The 17,722-nt window shown below is 41.1% G+C and overlaps 1 protein-coding gene across 1 annotated transcript in view; it reads right to left on the bottom strand.

Moving 5' to 3' along the window:
- cfap74 (cilia and flagella associated protein 74) overlaps nucleotides 1-17,722 on the bottom strand; it is a 138,786-nt gene that overhangs the window by 66,246 nt on the left and 54,818 nt on the right. The window contains exons 20-23 of the mRNA XM_016285216.1: nucleotides 15,629-15,751; nucleotides 15,416-15,537; nucleotides 10,159-10,287; nucleotides 4,891-4,978 (exon numbers count right to left, since the gene is read on the bottom strand). Coding sequence (XP_016140702.1) covers nucleotides 4,891-4,978; nucleotides 10,159-10,287; nucleotides 15,416-15,537; nucleotides 15,629-15,751 — 462 coding nt within the window. The remainder of the gene's footprint in view (nucleotides 1-4,890; nucleotides 4,979-10,158; nucleotides 10,288-15,415; nucleotides 15,538-15,628; nucleotides 15,752-17,722) is intronic.

Here is a 17,722-nt window from a genome sequence, read left to right as displayed (position 1 = left end):
TAGCAATAACATTTGCTCATGTGGTGTAAGGCAAGAACAGTCCCAGAGGGTTGTAATAAATGGCTAGGACCTTGTAAATATGTTAATCACATATTTGTTGTTTTGTGTCACGGTGCAGGGTGCCTTCTCGGCTTCCCCTGTGGTCTGTATTGTCCTGTCATGTTCGGTAGCTCATGGTCTGGGCAATCAAGGGCTCCTGCAGCAGGGCTCTCTTCTGGGGCGACAGCAGGAGGAACTCACGGCTTCTCGTCGCGCTTACTCTGAGATTTCTCTCCAACTCAACCAGCTGGCAGAACGGCTGGACCAGCTGCAGGCCAGCCCTGCAGCAGTCCGGGCTGGCACACCCGCGCCTGGCTCTGAAGGAGCCGTTCATCGCCACGCGGAATCGCGACTTAATCCGCCCACTCCATACTCGGGTGAGCCCAACTCATGTCAGTCATTCCTGTCCCAATGCTCGCTGACTTTTACTCTCCAGCCTTCTTGTTTCCCCACGAAGCAATCCAGGGTAGCGTTCGTCATCATGCTCTTGGTGGGTCAAGCGAGAGAGTGGGGAACGGCCATGTGGAATAGCGAGCATGACTGCTGTTTGTCCTTTGAGGCATTCTCGAAGGAGTTGCGCAAGGTTTTTGATCGCTTGGCGCGGGAAATTGAGGCGGCACGAGCTGTCGCTGCTCCAGCAGAGACAGCAGTCCGTGTCCGGTTACTCCATTGAATTCCGCACGCTCGCCGCATCCTGCGGCTGGAATGAGAAGGCACTCTGGGATCACTTCCTCCACGGCCTGGCTGAGCACGTGAAGGACGAGATCTATTCCCTTGAGCTGCCTTCTGGCTTGGATGGATTGGTCGATCCCGCCATTCGGGTCAATGACCGGATGGCTCTCCGTTCCCGACACCGAAAGGGCTCCAATCAACCCCCAGCAGGGCTACTCCAGCTGTTGTCGGTCCCTTCGCGGCCCTGGTCACACATAGCGATGGACTTTGTTACTGGCTTGCCTCCGTCTAGTGGCAAGTCGGTAGTTCTCACTGTGGTGGACAGGTTCTCAAAGGGGGCCCATTTTATTCCCCTCCCCAAATTGCCTTCAGCGAGGGAGACAGCGACGATTGTCTTAGATCCCGTTTTTCGCATTCATGGCCTCCCGGTGAACGTGGTTTCTGACAAGTTTTGGACAGAGTTCTGTCGACAGCTGGGAGCGACTGCGAGCCTATCCTCCGGATATCATCCGCAGACTAACGGTCAGGCCGAGCATGCCAACCAGGATTTGGAGAGGGTTCTGCACTGTGTGGCATCTGCTGAACCGTCATCTTGGAGTTCCAGGTTAACCATGGTCGAGTACGCATATAACTGCCCCCCGGTCTCATCTACGGGTCTATCTCCCTTCCAGTGCTGTTTAGGCTACCAGCCACCATTATTCCCCTCCCAAGAATCCGATGCCGTTGTTCCTTCCGCGCATGCATTTATTCAGAGATGCCTCCATACATGGAGGATCGCCAGAGAAGCCCTCACTCGGACTGGCGAGAGGAACAAGGCATCGGCGGACCGTCACCATACTAAGCCTCCACTTTACGTGTGTGGTCAGAGAGTCTGGTTGTTGTCTAAGGACATCAACTTCAGACTGCCCTCACGTAAACTGGGACCCAAATTTGTTGGACCATTTATGATCACAAAGGTGCTCAGTCCAGTGTCGGTGTGACTCAAATTAACCCCACAGTTTAAAAGGATCCACCCGGTTTTCCATGTTTCCAAAATCAAACCCGTCTTTCGCTCCCCCCTTCAGCCCTTGACCTCCGCCCCTCCGCCTCCCAGGCTTATCGAGGGGTCGCCAGCCTATACTGTGCGGCGGCTCATTGATGTGAGGCGGAGGGGTAGAGGTCACCAATACCTGGTAGACTGGGAGGGGTATGGTCCGGAGGAGAGATGTTGGATTCCAGCTCGCGACATTCTGGATCGCGCTCTCATCGATCAGTTTCATCAGCGTCATGGTAGGTCCTCCGGGGATGCCAGGAGGTGGGGGGTACTGTAACGGTGCAGGGTGCCTTCTCGGCTTCCCCTGCGGTCTGTATTGTCCTGTCATTTTCGGTAGCTCGTGGTCTAGGCAATCAGCGCTGATCTCGCAGCGGGGGTTCGCGGATCACGAGCTGACTCTCCCCCACCTGTCGCTCATTCCCCCACTCCCTTATATGTCTCTGCCTGTCTATCTTTCGTTGTGAGTAGATTGTTTTGTCCTTGCTCGTGTCTTTGTGTGACTTGTGTGTGCAAGCAGTGTCTGACCGCCTGTTCTCCTGTGCTCAAGGACTCGTAATACGGAGATCCGTCAGCTCGAGTGGTCCGCAGTGTCTGCCGGCCGGCTATGGAATCTCCGCTCACTTGAGCAGCAGTTAACTATTGTTTATGTCATTTTGTGTTTTGTGGCGAGAATAAAGACCCTCCTTTCTCACTACTCTGCATCGGAGTCCTCTCTCTATCCCAGACCCTGACAGTTTGGGTTTAAAATGAAGTAGTGCAACACAAATTAATATAAAACCTAGCTCAGCAGGCTAGTGAGTTGATAGCAATAATCAACAACTGACAACCACTAATTTCAAAATAATTTCAAACCCTAATTTGAAAGAAAGATTTGGTAAAGTTAGCACTCAGATAGGCGTTTGTCTCCAAAATGTGTATGTGGTTGTGTCAGGGTGTGCCACATGCATTTGTGTTGTGCTCCTTGTCTGCCACTCTCGCTCATGTGTCTTGATCTTACTCCAGGGATGGTCAAACTTGATCCTGGAAGGCTTTGTCCTGCTGAGTTTAGCTCCAACCCTAATCATACATATATGAAGCCAACTAATCAATGTTTTCAGGATTACAAGAAGGCTGAAACCAGATTAGTTTTATCAGAGTTATACCTAAACTCTGCAGGACAGTGGCCCTCCAGCACCAAGACTTAAGGCCCGTTCACACCAAGCACGATAACTATAAAGATAACAATAAAGATATAGTTCTAAAAATCGTTCTCAATATTAAAGAATAGCATAGTTCACACCATAACTATAACGATAATGATACAGAGGAACGATATCGTTGGAATCACTTTCAAAACGTTTTTTTTTCCAGCTGATGAACGATAAAACACTGACAGCCAATCAGAATCCATCCTGCTGTAACGAGCTCAAGAATTTAAAGCAGCAGACGCACGTGCGCTTAGAATAAACAGACGATATCATTCGCTGGTGTGGACGCTAATATCGTTATCTTTATAGTTATCGTTCTTGGTGAGAACGGGGCTTTAGTCTTGCTATATCCAGTCAAGCCTTGCCCTGTCTTGTTTCAGTATGTGTTTTTGGTAACACTTTACTTGAAGGGGTGTGCATAAGACTGACATGACACCTTCATAATCATGACATGACACATGTCATGAATATGAAGGAGGTTTTATGCATGTTTATGACAACTGTCATTATGTGTCATTCGCTCAGTTATGACATTTTTAATGCAAATATGACATTATTTGACCTAACCCTAACCTAACCCTACCCCTACCCTTACCCCTAACCATAGCCCATAACAAAGACATCTCAAACAATGTCATCTTTGCATTAAAAATTACATAACTGAGCGAATGACACTTAATGACAGTTGTCATAAACATTCATAAAAAACCTTCATATTCATGACATGTGTCATGACATGATTATGTAGGTGTCGTGTTATGATTATGTAGGTGTCATGTCAGTCTTATGCACACCCCTTCAAGTAAAGTGTAACCGTGTTTTTTGGTGACATGTAAAGCTTGGAATCTTTTTGTTGAAGGAAACATTTCTGACCTAACTGGCTACTCAATATTATCTTTTTGTTTACAGTATACAGACTACAGAGCCTACATTATGTTTCATTAAACTCATTATAGGACTGATTGGATTTTAGTGTAAATTAATAGAGCTGATTGATTGCCACATTTCTGCTAATTTTCTCAAAAAAATCAGCATGTTAATTTGCATGCATCAGGATTATAGTCAGATACAGATATGACTAATGTTATTTGAAGCATTTGATAGTGAGGTGAGGCTGCTGGGGAGGCAAGAAAAATCTGGTTATGTGCCAGCACTCTGGTTCGGGCACAGGATTGGGTTCAGTAAGAGTCCTGGCGTGAATAAAGAGTCTGACTGAGGAAAAGGATGAGAGGACATGATGAGATCCTGCTTTCTTCTTTAGCATGCTGAGATAGAGGGATGACAACCAGTGTCCAGTTCTGAGGATTATGGGGGGTTTTATAAACAAGCAAAAGGGCAAAAGTGGTGTAAGATAATACAAGTAATGCATTCCTTTGAGCATGTTGCTTTGCATGCATAGCAAACAGCTGATAAAATAGGTTTAAAAAATCCCACAAACCTGCAATGAAGTATGGACCTGAGGGTATTACAGAATTCTATCCTATGTTTAGCAAACATGATAATTTCACTGAGGAAATGGAAGTTTTTCAAATCATAAGTCAGCAATTGAGAATTTTCTGTAATCCTGAGCCATATCTAGAGACCAGAACATCACAGGCTCCATGTACATCTGGCACGTGATTTTTAATATCTGTTTATTTATATAATTATTTGATTGATTGATTGACTGATTGATTGATTACAGAAAATGAGAGGTTTCATTAACTGAAACATATATAATATGTATATAGTAACCGCATAGCAATGCCTTAGCATGCCTTAGCATTCCTACCATGGCAGCGATTTATGCATGGACAAAGACATGTTTTTTCAATATAAAAGCAAAAATTTGAGAGTATTACATTTGCATTCAGCCTTCATGAGAATACAAGTATTAAAATAATGATTGGCAATGAGCCACTAGATGTAAAAATGGGCAGATCTGAAAGACATCCTTACTTTGAGAATGCGACTTCCTACCTGATCGGCTACTTGTACAGTCAGGGGAACCTCCAGAACTCCTGTGTCTTTATTGAAGAAGCTTTTGGCATCTGCATACAAGCTCTGTCTATAAAGAGAAGTAAAAAAATATATATTTTGTCATGATCTCCTCGAGATCTTAAATATTCAGTGTTTATTAAACTCAGTATCAGTATTTATTAAAAGTGCATACAGTATACTTCTGCATCATGGTTGAGCAAATGATTGTGGCATATCTTTTTTTTTAAACATTAAAATGCATTTCTCACACACAGTGACCTAAACACATCTTTTTATGAGCATATTTTTGATTTCTGAATAAAAATTTATTTTTAATATTTCAGTGATACTTCTGTTGTAATACAGGGGAAAAAAAACAAATCAGAAGAATAAACATTTTGATAAGAAAATCTTTTGCCACCAAATCAAAGTTGTGTTCAATCAAATGTGGTGTGACCAACAAATTGTTAACATTCAGAAACATGCATAAACACACACATATACTGGTTTCCATTTTTTTGTGGGGACATTCAATAGGTGTAATGGTTTTTATACTTTACAAACTTTATTTTCTATCCCCTTACCCTAAACCTACCGCTCACACAAAATGTTCTCCTATTTTAGATTTTTAAAACACACTTCATTCTACTGTATACGATTTATAAGCTTGTTTCCTCATGGGAACTAAAAAATGTCCCCACAAGGTCAAAATTTACTGGTATTACTCTACTTGTGTGTCCTCATAATTTAAGGAATACCAGGTACACACAGCATTCGAGGAAGCTCTACAGAGTGTGAATAAACAATGTTCATTTTTTGGCTGAGCTGTTCCTTTAAGCGTATTATCAGTCATAGACTTTCAAGAACTGCTTCTTTATATTGAGTTAATGGAATCAGTTGGAGTGGCACTCTTGAATTGGCTTGGCACAGCATTGTGGAACAGCTTTGCGGGACGCCACCCAGCCCATCTGTCGATGGAACAAACACCACTAACAGGAATCTGATTGGATCTTGCTTGTGAATACATCCTGACACATCCTCTGCTCTAAAAAGTTATTTTTAGCTGACTTGAGCTGAACTAAAACACACTGAGTGTAACACAGATTGAGTATAGTACTTGAGTAAAATATGCATACCCTAATATAACTGCAGTAGAACTGTAAGTACTGCCTTAAATTTTTTACTTTATTTAAAGAGTAAAAGTACTTGATTTTAAATGCATGTACATATTAAAAGTAAAAAGTACTGATAGTTTATTATTATTTTATTTTGTACTTTTATACATTCCATCCTATGTTTCAAATTAAATTAGGGAGGGAGATGGGGTCTAATAAATTAGATACAGAAACTATAGAGCTTAAATAGGTTAGTGCTCTATCTAACATTACTTTAAATTATTATTAACTGTCAATTAGCCAGCATGAATCAATAAGGATGATTAGTGGAAGCAGATATTTAATGTACTGATCTACAAGTGTTGTTTTATGGTGGGACCCCTCTCTGACTGCCACAGTGGAGAAAGGTTTGATACATTTCTATTTAATCTCTGCTGGACAAACACAAATAAATGTCCATCACCATTAGATATGGCTGCTAGGACAACTGCCAGACACCTCTTAGAGAGAGGATGACGAAATCAGTACCATATCTGGAAAGGAGAGGACTCTGTATTGGTCCATATGCTGTTTCATAGGAACTAACTGCCCTTCACCCATCTTCAAACTCATTCTAAATGTGTAGGCCAGTTTTTTTTTTCTCCATCATGTTTGGACTCTAAGCATTTAGAACGTTGCCAAAAGTGTTCTGGTAGTGGGCCACGCTGTGTGTGCCACCTCTGATGTCAACAGTCAGTCACAGCAGTGAAATGGAAAAATGCCAAAGTGCAATCTTCTCATTATTGGAACAGGATAAAAGTACCCATTCAGTAACAATTTCCTTGTTCTGAGTCTCCAGCCTGTAAGGAAAGAGACATTAACAGATATTTTGAGGCTTCATCTGGCGAGACAACAACAAACGTTGCATGTCCTGAGTCTACACGCCAGAGAGGCAAAAGCAGAGTGACCAATTTCTGACTCTCTGGCCCAGAGAGGCAGAAATCAATATAGATGCATCAGCAACAAGGTTAACCATGTGGACCATGTGGAAAAATATTTTCTAGAGACCTTGGCCTTCTATATTGTCAGTATAAGATTATTTAAATTGCATTATATGTTGTATATATAGCTGATGTCAGTTAATAACAAATAATTTTTGTTTGATATGTATTAAGGTTCTTCAACTTAATAGTTTCAGAGAAACATTTTATATTTTCATCTATATTTCCTTTTCTATTCCTTGTATTCATTTAGTGAATTTTTATTTTATTATTATTTACTTAACAATCCTCTATGATTCTTTTTTACTGTTAAGGTTTCCCGAGCTGGTGACCCAAGGTAAAAGGAGGATGGAGTCATCTGACATTCTCACGCTCACCTTAAGTGACGTGACCTAAACTCACAACATAATTGGTGCTGCATGTGAGAACCACTACAAAACTCTATGCAATAATTTTGTTTTTGGACTTAATTCGAATAGTTACATAATGTGCCTTTTTAAATCAAGATTTTGTTTATTTGAATGTATAAGGCATTGTATATATGAATGTTTGCCTTCACTAATTCATTTGAATGGTAATAAAGTAAAAATATTCCATATAGTCTCACAGTTAATATAAGTGCAACTGCATGTATAATAATTATTAAAGAATTTTAGATGGAGTTTAGCATGCCAAAAAAAAAATAGTTGTCATAAAAATGCATCACTGGTCCTAAGAACCACCTTTATTCTTTATAAGCTGCACACACACACACACACACACACACACACACAAACACACACATATTTGTCTCTTATTGACAGGGTAATGGACTGGTTTGTGTATTTGTTTTGATTCCACGTGGTCCCGGTCCTTGTTTTCCCTCGTGTTTCCTTATGCCCATATTTGGTTCTTCCTGTTCTGATTTTGTTGATTTGTCTCCAGCCGTGTTAATTTAATCTTATCATTTGTGCTCCTTTATAAGCCTGTCTCCTACGTTCATTCGGTGTCCGGTCTCAGTTATCTTTAGTGTGTGTACTCTCCTCGTTTCCTCAGTTTTCTATTAAAAGTTCCTTGTTGCAAAGATTCTCCGAGCCTCCTGCGTTTCCCTGCCTGACACACCGTGACACTTATGAACACAAGTGAGAGCTTTGTTGTGATCTTTAAGTGTTTCAATAGATCGACATAATCAGCAGCACTCGGGAAACAGCTGTGTGTCAGTGTGTGTGATTCAAACAAGCTCTGTCACAGTACACACGGACAGAGAGAATAAGAAAGACAAAAAGAGCATATGCTTTCTAAAAGCAGAAATCAAAGTGAGCTTTCAAAAAGAAGCACTATCACACAAATATCCTCATCAAGAGAACAAGGAATATAAAGTAACTCTATAATTTTACATACAGTGTTTCACTGTCTCACAAGCTGAATTTTTAGTCCTAAGCCTCATTTGCATAGATGCTTGGGAAAACCGAGTCGGTGTGTGATTCTCTCAGCGGGGGAGTGTTAACAGCTGCAGCGACTTAATGTAACACACATTAACAATGAAAAATACTTCCAGAGCATTTGTTAACTTTGGTTAATTTCAACATTTATTTTTTATACTTTTTAAATAAAAAATCAATTTTGAAAAATGTATTGCTTATTTTAGTTAATATGTAAGCTAATGTATTAACTAATGTTAATAAATGGAATTGGAGTGACGAGAGAAATTAAACTAGCACAGCTATATAGAAAATATCAATATACAGTTTAGAGTCATTATACGTTATTATTGTACATGTCTCTGCAGTACTTGATGCAGATTGGTTAGTCATGGTATTGAACTTTCAAAAAATAAAAATGAAAATAAAAAATGTTGCCCATGGCAACATATCAATACTATTTTCATATCTCTTGTATCACTTGCACCATTTTTGATTATGTGAGCGTACAGTTACAAATGACTGCAATAAAAATGGCCTCGGAAGACAGTATTAATTTTTTTATATTTATTATATATTAAATGTAAAATCTTACATGGATAGATGGATGGATTAAACTGCAATGTTTGTCTTTTTACTAGGCTGCTGCTAGACAACCCACAAAAGGCTCCAGTGAGAATGAGCCATGTCAGCAGCATTACATAATAAGGAGTCAAGACAGATCTGTGGGTTTTGGATCACAGGAGAGAGAGACAGAGAGAGAGATGAGTGAAAGAGTGCGGACGCTGTTTAATGCTGTTCTAATCTGCATTTTAAAGCGTTCGAAAGCAGATTTATGCAATTTCACTTCCTCCACTGCAGCACGTCAGGCCCACGAAATGTTCTATTAACTTTTACTATCACGTAATGCTGCTTCATCTGATTTCAAATCAGCTTAGATATCAATATGCTGTTCTGTCTGATGAAAAATGTGGGCGAGGAAAAGGGCATCACACACACGCTTCTCAGCCTCGCTCTCAGGAGCCTACAGTACTGCAGCGCACTGCGTTACAGTTCAGGTTTAAAAATATCTCAGCAGCCTCATTCAAATTCAGCTCCAACTAAATGTCCACATGCTTCTCTCAGGAGCTTTTATTGATGGTTCAAAGGTGTTATGTTGTGAGATGTTCCTATGATATCATTTACATTTTTCAAGGAAGGGAACAGTTTATTTTTCACAACCATCATATTTTATGTTAGTTTTTGTTTGTTTGTATTTGTAACTTTCTCTGAGCAAATCCATAAATCCATCCTTAATCCATCCAAGCAGTGTTTGCAACAAACGTTATTTCATGATTTATGAAGCATTTAGTGGTAATCAGCAGACCTTTTTAAATGAAACAGTGTTGGAGGTATTATGTTACAAATAACTGTAAATGCTGTCCATTTCCATGTTCATTTGGTGTAATTAATTGTGGGAAAAAATTCTGTGTTAAAATGATTAAAGCATTCGGTGCATTCTGCCCCAGCACAGACCTGTACATTATCTTACATTGCATGGAATTGCTTAGTGATGAACATGATGCAGGATGACGACTGACTGTGATGTAGCCTATTAGAATGCAGCCTTATGTTTTCAAATTTCACAGTTTAATAAACAAGAAGTTAATATTACGCTTCAGATAATATTGTCAGTTTTTGCTCAATTTTGCAAATGAAAATGGTTCCAAACAAAGCCACAGCAGAATTGTTTCAGAGCAACACAGCGGTTATTATAAAATTATTGAGGACTACCTGGGCAGAAATTTCAGCTGAGCACTGAAGCTGGATTTGGCCTGGATAAATCCTGTTTTAGGTAAAATGGACATATGGTTCCTCATCTCTTTACACACCTTGAATGTCAATCTGAGAGCTGTACTGGCCCTTAAAAGAAAGAAAGAAGAAAAAAAACACCAGATATTCACATTCTCGATCAATCAAAAAAACAGACTGAAAGTGGAGACATAAACAGAGAGAACCATTATATTCATATCTGAAAGTTGGCTCATTTTCAATTTAAACACAAACAAAATTTAAACAATATACAAAGTTACACTGGATTGTATAAATGTGATATCCATGGTGTTTTAGGTTAAGATTTTAGTTTTAGTAATCTTATAAACCAAACACTTTCTTCCTACAGCAGAGAGCACATGCTTCACAAATCAAAAATTGAACTATATAACCAGAAAAATAAACAAAGTATGAGAAGCAGCTGACATCTGTTTATAGCACTCATTCAAATCCACATCGGTAGGACTGTTAAATATGCAGTATTCCCAATATCTATATGGATCTAGAATAGGTGACCCATTTTACACAATGTTGGGCACTGCCTGCAGCAACAAGTGGATGTTCATCCAGGGAATTCTTTAAATAAGTCAGACTATGCACAGCTACACTGAGAGCTTCAGATCATGCAACTCATGCTTGCAAGTTTGACAAGGTTCTACTCACATTTAGTGAAGCAGCTTTAGAGCAATTGATCAGTGACTAAATGCTCAAGCCATCCGCCATCAAATAAATATTGATGTTGCTCTATAATAATGGTCTGTTATACATATTCTGGATTTATCACAAATCCATTGTACTTATTTTATGATTAATAAAAAGCTTGACAAACACTCTTACCAATGAGTAATAGAACAGATGGTGTCATACTGTAGGTCAGAAATAGAGTGCAACAATAGGAAATACACCTGCTATCACTGACTACATTTACATGGACATCAGTAATCTAATTATTTACCTTATTCTAAATAAGACAATATTATGATTAAGGTGTTTACATGAGTTGCTTTTAAAATATTCCTTTTATGTTCCCATTTTACATGCTGTAGTACATAGATCAATTAATGGTACATGTCATTACATCCCCACGTGATGTCATCCAACGTCCCCTCCAGAATTTCAAGTATATAGTTCATCTTCGTTATGATGCCAAAGCTTCAAGTGCAGTTAATTATTTTTCATGCTATATGTGGAAACAGATGACGGCGTTGTTGAAGCCATGCTCTTTTGTTTGACGTCAAATGGTTGACCACTTCTGTGTGTGTATCCTGTCGCAAAATGCGGCAAAAAGTCCTACACGTCAGTAATAGTGTGATTAGGGTGTTTACATGTCTATACTGCACTTTGATAATGCAACTAAAATAGGAATACTCCACGTCTTAATTCGATTTGTGTTTACTTCAAGTATGACTTTAGCCGGATTAAGGTAATCAAAAATCTCTGTTTACATGGTAGATTCTTAATCAGTCATCTAAACATAGATATGTGCCACTATTGCGTAATACAGTATTAGAGGCTTGTATCACTACAATATTTGTTGTATACTTTATTCAAATCTATTTCTGGTAATAATCCCAAACATAAACGTAATTTGTTCCTGCATTATTACATGCATACATAAATATGTTTTAGATTAGTTCAATCACTTGTATCGGCAGCGTGTAAATCAAACACGAACAAACTCTGGGTGATTTCCGTATTGCTTATCCTGTGTGAACCGACAATTAATTAATAATAGACTTCTCAATCCAATTGGCTGTTCTGCTCTGACTCCCTCATTGAAAATATGTGAAATGTTTCGGACATTTTTTGTGGAAAAAGTGGAGAAGATTAGAGCTAGTCTTCCTATATTGCCGGATGGGTCTGATATGTCGCCAGCCTGTGTCAGGAGTTTTGACCTCTTTGAACAGGTGTCACTGGTGCAAGTTGGACATCATTATTCATTTGAAGCCAACATCTGGTGGTTGCAATGTGGTTCCTCTGCGTCTTCTTAAGGAGATGGTGGATGTTGTTGGACCAAGTATTACCTCTATTATTAACAGTAGCCTTCAAAATGGTAATGTTCCAACAGGCCTTAAGCAGGCTGTTATTCAGCCGCTTCTTAAAAAGCCTAACTTAGATCCTTTTGAATTAAAAAATGACTGCCCCATTTCAAAACTTCCATGCTTATCAAAGATTTTAGAGAAGGTGGTTTATTTACAGCTGATATAATTTTTAAGGTCATTAAGAACTCTCAAGAGTGCAAACTCTGTACTACTCCTCAGAGGCCACACCCACAGCTTCCACAGCTCCGGGCAGGGGCGCGCCCTCCGCCTGTGAGAGGAGATCTCTCCTGACGGGAATCTCCCATGGAGCACCGTCGAGGCGAGAAATCAGGTCCGAGAACCATACTCGGCCCGGCCAGAACGGGGCCCCTGGCAGTCGACTGACCTCGTTCCAGTGCACTCTCTCCAGAACTCCCAGGAGCAGAACAATTGGGGGAAAGGTGTACAGACAAAGCCTCGGCCACATCTGTACCATGGCATCCAGCCCCAGTGGAGCTGGATGAGTCCGAGAGAGAACCAGAGGTGACCGTGTGATATCATCTGAGTCGCAAACAAGTCCACCTGAGCCTGGCCAAAGACTCTCCAAGTCTGCTTCACCCCTCGGGGTGAGGCATCTATTCCCCGGGCCTTGGCCCCTGCCTCGATAGGATGTCTGCCCCCACATATATAAAAGACCACTGCTGTGTTATCGGTGCACGCCAACACATAGCGATCTCTTAGGCCTGGGAGGAAGTGTTTCTCCAGTCAACTTATGCACCACGTGAGATAGCGGCTGCTCCACAGGCCACGGGTGAGAGATGCAAACGTTGCTAGCATATGCGGCGACCAGGAGCTCCCAGCACCAGGCCCTGAGATAAGAACCAAGGTTTCCTTCACATGTCTAAGGCACGTAGGCACCGTCGCGTGACCTTGAGCATGCAAAGTGTTTTTTACCACTCGGGGAGAACCCCTTGGTCTTAAGCCACCACTGTAGGGGTCTCATGTACAGCAGGCCAAAAGTAACCACGTTGGATGCAGCTGCCATCAGACCCAGCGGTCTGGAACTGCTTGACAGTGAGTGACTGGCCTTCTGTCACTCTCGCGACTGCGGTGAGGATCGACTCGATTCGAGCAGGAGACATACGTGCCTGCATCGTTGTCGAATCCCACACCACGCCCAGGTAAGTGGTTCTCTGTACTGGAGAAAGCACACTTTTCTTGGCATTAAGTCTTAACCCCAGCTCTTTCGTGTGAGCGAGAACGACATCTCGATGTTGAACCGCCATCCGCTCTGATTGAGCTAGTATCAACTAATCGTTGATGTGGTTGAGTCGTGAAAGTGTGGGGTGAGAGTGCAAGGCCAAAGGAAGAACTCAGTGTTGGTAAGCTTTTGCCCCCAAAAGCAAACCTCAGGAACTTCCTTTGATAAGGAAGGATGGAAACATATACATCTTTTAGATCGATCGTGCCAAACCAGTCCTCGGACTTGATCTGAGACACGACTTGTTTGAGTGTGAGCATGCTGAACTTCAGTCGCCTGACTGAGCGATTCAAATGACGCAGATCTAAAATAGGACGCCACCCTCCATCCTTCCTCGGAACGGTGAAGTACCGACTGTAGAACCCGACTGTAGAACCACGTCGATGGCCTCCTTCCTCAAATGCGTAACTACTTCTGTTCCATGACCAGAGCCTGCTCGGGATCCACCATAGTGGAGATGACCCCGTTTAAACTGAGGCGGAGGAGAACTGAATTCTATAGCCTCACTCTAAAATGTACAGGACCCACCAAGACACGTTAGTCTACTAGGGAATCAGTCTCTTGAGACTGACCTCTGGTGTAATCAGAGCGGCTAGCTCGGTGCCCTGAAGCGGTGAACCAGCAGGGGACGGCCGTACTAGCTGCTCTAGAGACCTCCGTGGAGGTTGCGAACCTCTTAGCACTGCTACTTTTCTGGGTGGTAACTGAGAGAAGCGCTCGCCGGAGACCGTTGCGCCCTGGAACACCGGCAGGGTTGGCAGACTGATCTCCTGAAGGCACTGAGGAGAGATGGGCACTGTGTGATGCGGTGTACACCGCTCTTCCCCAGAGGGTTCTGCCCTCCGAGGTCATTAGGAAATTATTAGGAAAGGCGATTTGCAAAGATTTGCAAAGATTCATTAAAAAAAACTTATAATCACTTCTTCTGTAGGTGAAGCTGGATCATGAATCATTTGCGCGAACATAGACTCATTTAGGTAGATCGGGGGGTGCCTTCCCTTCAAACACAAAAGTAATCTACTGCGTCTTCAGCGGCTCAGATGTCGGGAGTAAATGACGACTGCTATATTCATTATTACATCCAAAAACAAAACACCTCCATCGCTTAGGAGACATTCTTGTCTACACCTGCTCCAGCATCGAAACAATGGTGGACTGATGACAGCTCACTCAGGACGGGTCTGTGATAAAACACAGGTGTCAGTCAACAATCGTGGGAGGGGCCTGGGTCTGTGTGATGTCATTCTGCCAAGAATCTGTGAACGGCTTGATCTGAGAAAGTGGTTATGATTTATTGGGATTTTAAAAAACACTGGATGGATTTTTATCATTATACTGTAGGGTGATTGTGTACACACACTCCCAACACACATTTCAGTTCAAACAACATGTAAGAGTGAATTTTGCATCCGATGACCCCTTTAAGTCATGGTTTTAACTGTCAGTCGGCAGTAGGGCACCTACAATAAATGACTGTTCCCTGACTTCACCTCCTTCTGGAAGTTTAAAATTCCATCAGCATGTGGCAATACGGGAAAAAGTCCGTGCCAGTCCTTGTACCTTACCCACAATTAGGAAGTTTGGGAAAATGGAAAAAGATTTATAAGGAGTAAAACGGAAGTGAAGGTGCGTGTGTGAAAGGAAATCTAAGTGTTACCTGATGGCTGACGCATGTGACTGCTGCAGCTTAGTGTGCCAGATTTTATATGCATAGACCAGATGCGATCGCCAAAATCACAAGAAAATTGGTTCTGCATGGTTTACCGGTCGCAATATATCTCCAGACGAGACAAGTTCACCTGCTGCAGGTACTTTAAGATTTTTTATTTCTTCCTTACGTAAAGCCACATTGAACTTTCAAACTATCTGGTGATATATAGAGATCAGTGGCTGATGTGGATGTTGTGTTGATAAAAATATAGATGGTGCAATTCACCTGCTTTGAACTTCGATGCTGTCTTGATAAAGTCGATCATACATGCAGATTTTTAGGTCAATATTTGGCTTGGTCACCCATACAGGTGCGCTCTCTGCCACCCCACAAACGGAAACCACAATCTATGCATTCAAGAAAACAAGGAGAAAAGTCAAGTTAATCTATTGAGCTACTAAAGCAAATATGAAACATTGTTTTATGTGAAAACTATACCGATTCACAACTAGGTTGAGAAAACGTGATTTGGAAATCCAGTTTTGCCTCCCCTGGAATGGTTGGTGTGAAGATGATGGGTAGTTTGACACTCATAAATGGGCCGACATCACCAACATAAGCCTGCAGAGAGACAATCAATCTGTCACTTTTCCATTTAACTCTCACACCAAAGTGAGATTCACTATGAATAAATTGCAGCTATTCATAGTGGTGTTTCATTGCACAGCATGAAAGGCCCATTCACCAAACACTAATGTTCAGCACAAATGTTCACCTCAGAGAGGATTTAGAATTCTAACAATGGATTCCTATGGAGCTACTCACACAATGGGCAAACATTTGCCCAATGACACAGCAAGAATTTTTTCTTCAGTTAAATACACTTTAATTTTTATCTTTATTTACCAAAGTATTTTCTGCTTGGCCTAGAGTGCAGCATTATGTACACTGATTCACCACTGTGATCCAGGGACCTGAATCTGGACTCTTTAAGATGTTGATAGCACTTTAAAATAAGGTTTCATTCGTTAACATAAATTAACTATATTAGTTAATATGAACAATATTTATATAGCATTTATTAATCTTAGTTAGTATTAATTTCAAAACTTACTAATACATTATTCAAATTTAAAGGGTACCTATTATGCCCTATTTTACAATATGTAATATTGGTCTTGGGTGTCGCCAGAATGTGTGTGAAGTTTCAGCTGAAAATACTCCACAGATCATTTATTATAACATCTGGAAAATATCATTTTTAAGGCATGTCTACAAAAGAGCTGTTTTGGTGTGTATCACTTTAAATGCAAATGAGTTTAAAGTTGTATCTGTTAATCACAGTTAATGTACTGTGAACAAACATGAAAATTTTTATTAACTAACATTAACAAAGATTAATAAATGCTATAAAAATATATTGTTCATTGTTAGTTCATGTTAGTTAATGCATTAACTAATGTTAACAAAAGGTTACCGTAAAGCAGTGGTCGCCAACCCGTCGATCGCGCGATAGGTAGATCATTATCACTGTCCCAGTAGATCCCGAAAAAAACAGTAAAATATGTACAAAAATGCATTATATTTATGGGGTTATATTAATGTATCACTGAAGGGAACTGTCTTGAGAAAAGTTTCAACGGCAATGGCATTTTCTTCTCCGTATAAAGCGCAACTTTACAGCGGTAAACAAGGAAACGCTATAGTGCAGTCGGTTCATAAGCAGTGTTGCCAAGTTCGTGGTTTTCCGGCGGAATTGGGCTACTTTAACACTGTTGCCGCGGGTTGTTGTTCATGTCCGCGGGTTGAAGCGACCCCAATGACGTGATATTTAGTCCCTGGAATGTGAATTTTACTGGAAGATCCCCGCCTAAAAAACGTGTATTTTACCCCCGAATGCAGTTTTTACAGGGGAACACCCCTCGAAACGCGATTGGACTAGTTTTATTGCGAAAACCTGGCAACCCTGTTCATAGGCGCCACCTGCTGTCAGAGAGTGCGTCTCATTCAGACCTGGGGCAAGTTCAAGCTCAAACCGGTGTGCACCGTTTTGCTACAGTTTCCGGTTTGAACGACATGTTTCCTGGAAACAGTGTGCAACGGGGTTTGAGATGCGTTTTCTCTTGTTTGGTGGGTGTGTCAAACATGTCAGCCCAATCAGTAGCAACGTGTATGTAAACCACGCGGTATTAAAGAGACAGCTGGCACAATGTAATTAACATCAAAATAAATTCACAAGAGCAAGAATATGGTTTGCACATGTCTATTTACATTAAAGGCAAAATAACTGAAATAATAAGGGCACAAGTATAGATCTGGAACTTCTTTAAGTCTAAATACAATTTAGTAATTGCAATGTGTATCCTTTCCTTAGGAAGGTGTGCTTTCATAAACTTTATGACTGTACCATTGAGCGTATTTTGCAGTATTAAACACGTATTTATACCGATTTCATCAGGCTCCGAGAATTCTTCACAAAGAACACAAAGAATGGCCTTCTCAGCTGCCATAGCTGCAACTCTTGCGTCAACAGAACAGGGTGTTCAACGCATCACCGTTTCTGTTTAAAAAACGTTTTGCATCGTTTTTGTC

This window comes from Sinocyclocheilus grahami, unplaced genomic scaffold (assembly GCF_001515645.1).
Source record: "Sinocyclocheilus grahami isolate Dianchi unplaced genomic scaffold, SAMN03320097.WGS_v1.1 scaffold194.1, whole genome shotgun sequence".
Taxonomy (NCBI): Eukaryota; Metazoa; Chordata; class Actinopteri; order Cypriniformes; family Cyprinidae; genus Sinocyclocheilus; species Sinocyclocheilus grahami.
Note: the sequence above shows the minus strand (reverse complement) of the source record. Positions and strands in the feature narration are given on the sequence as shown.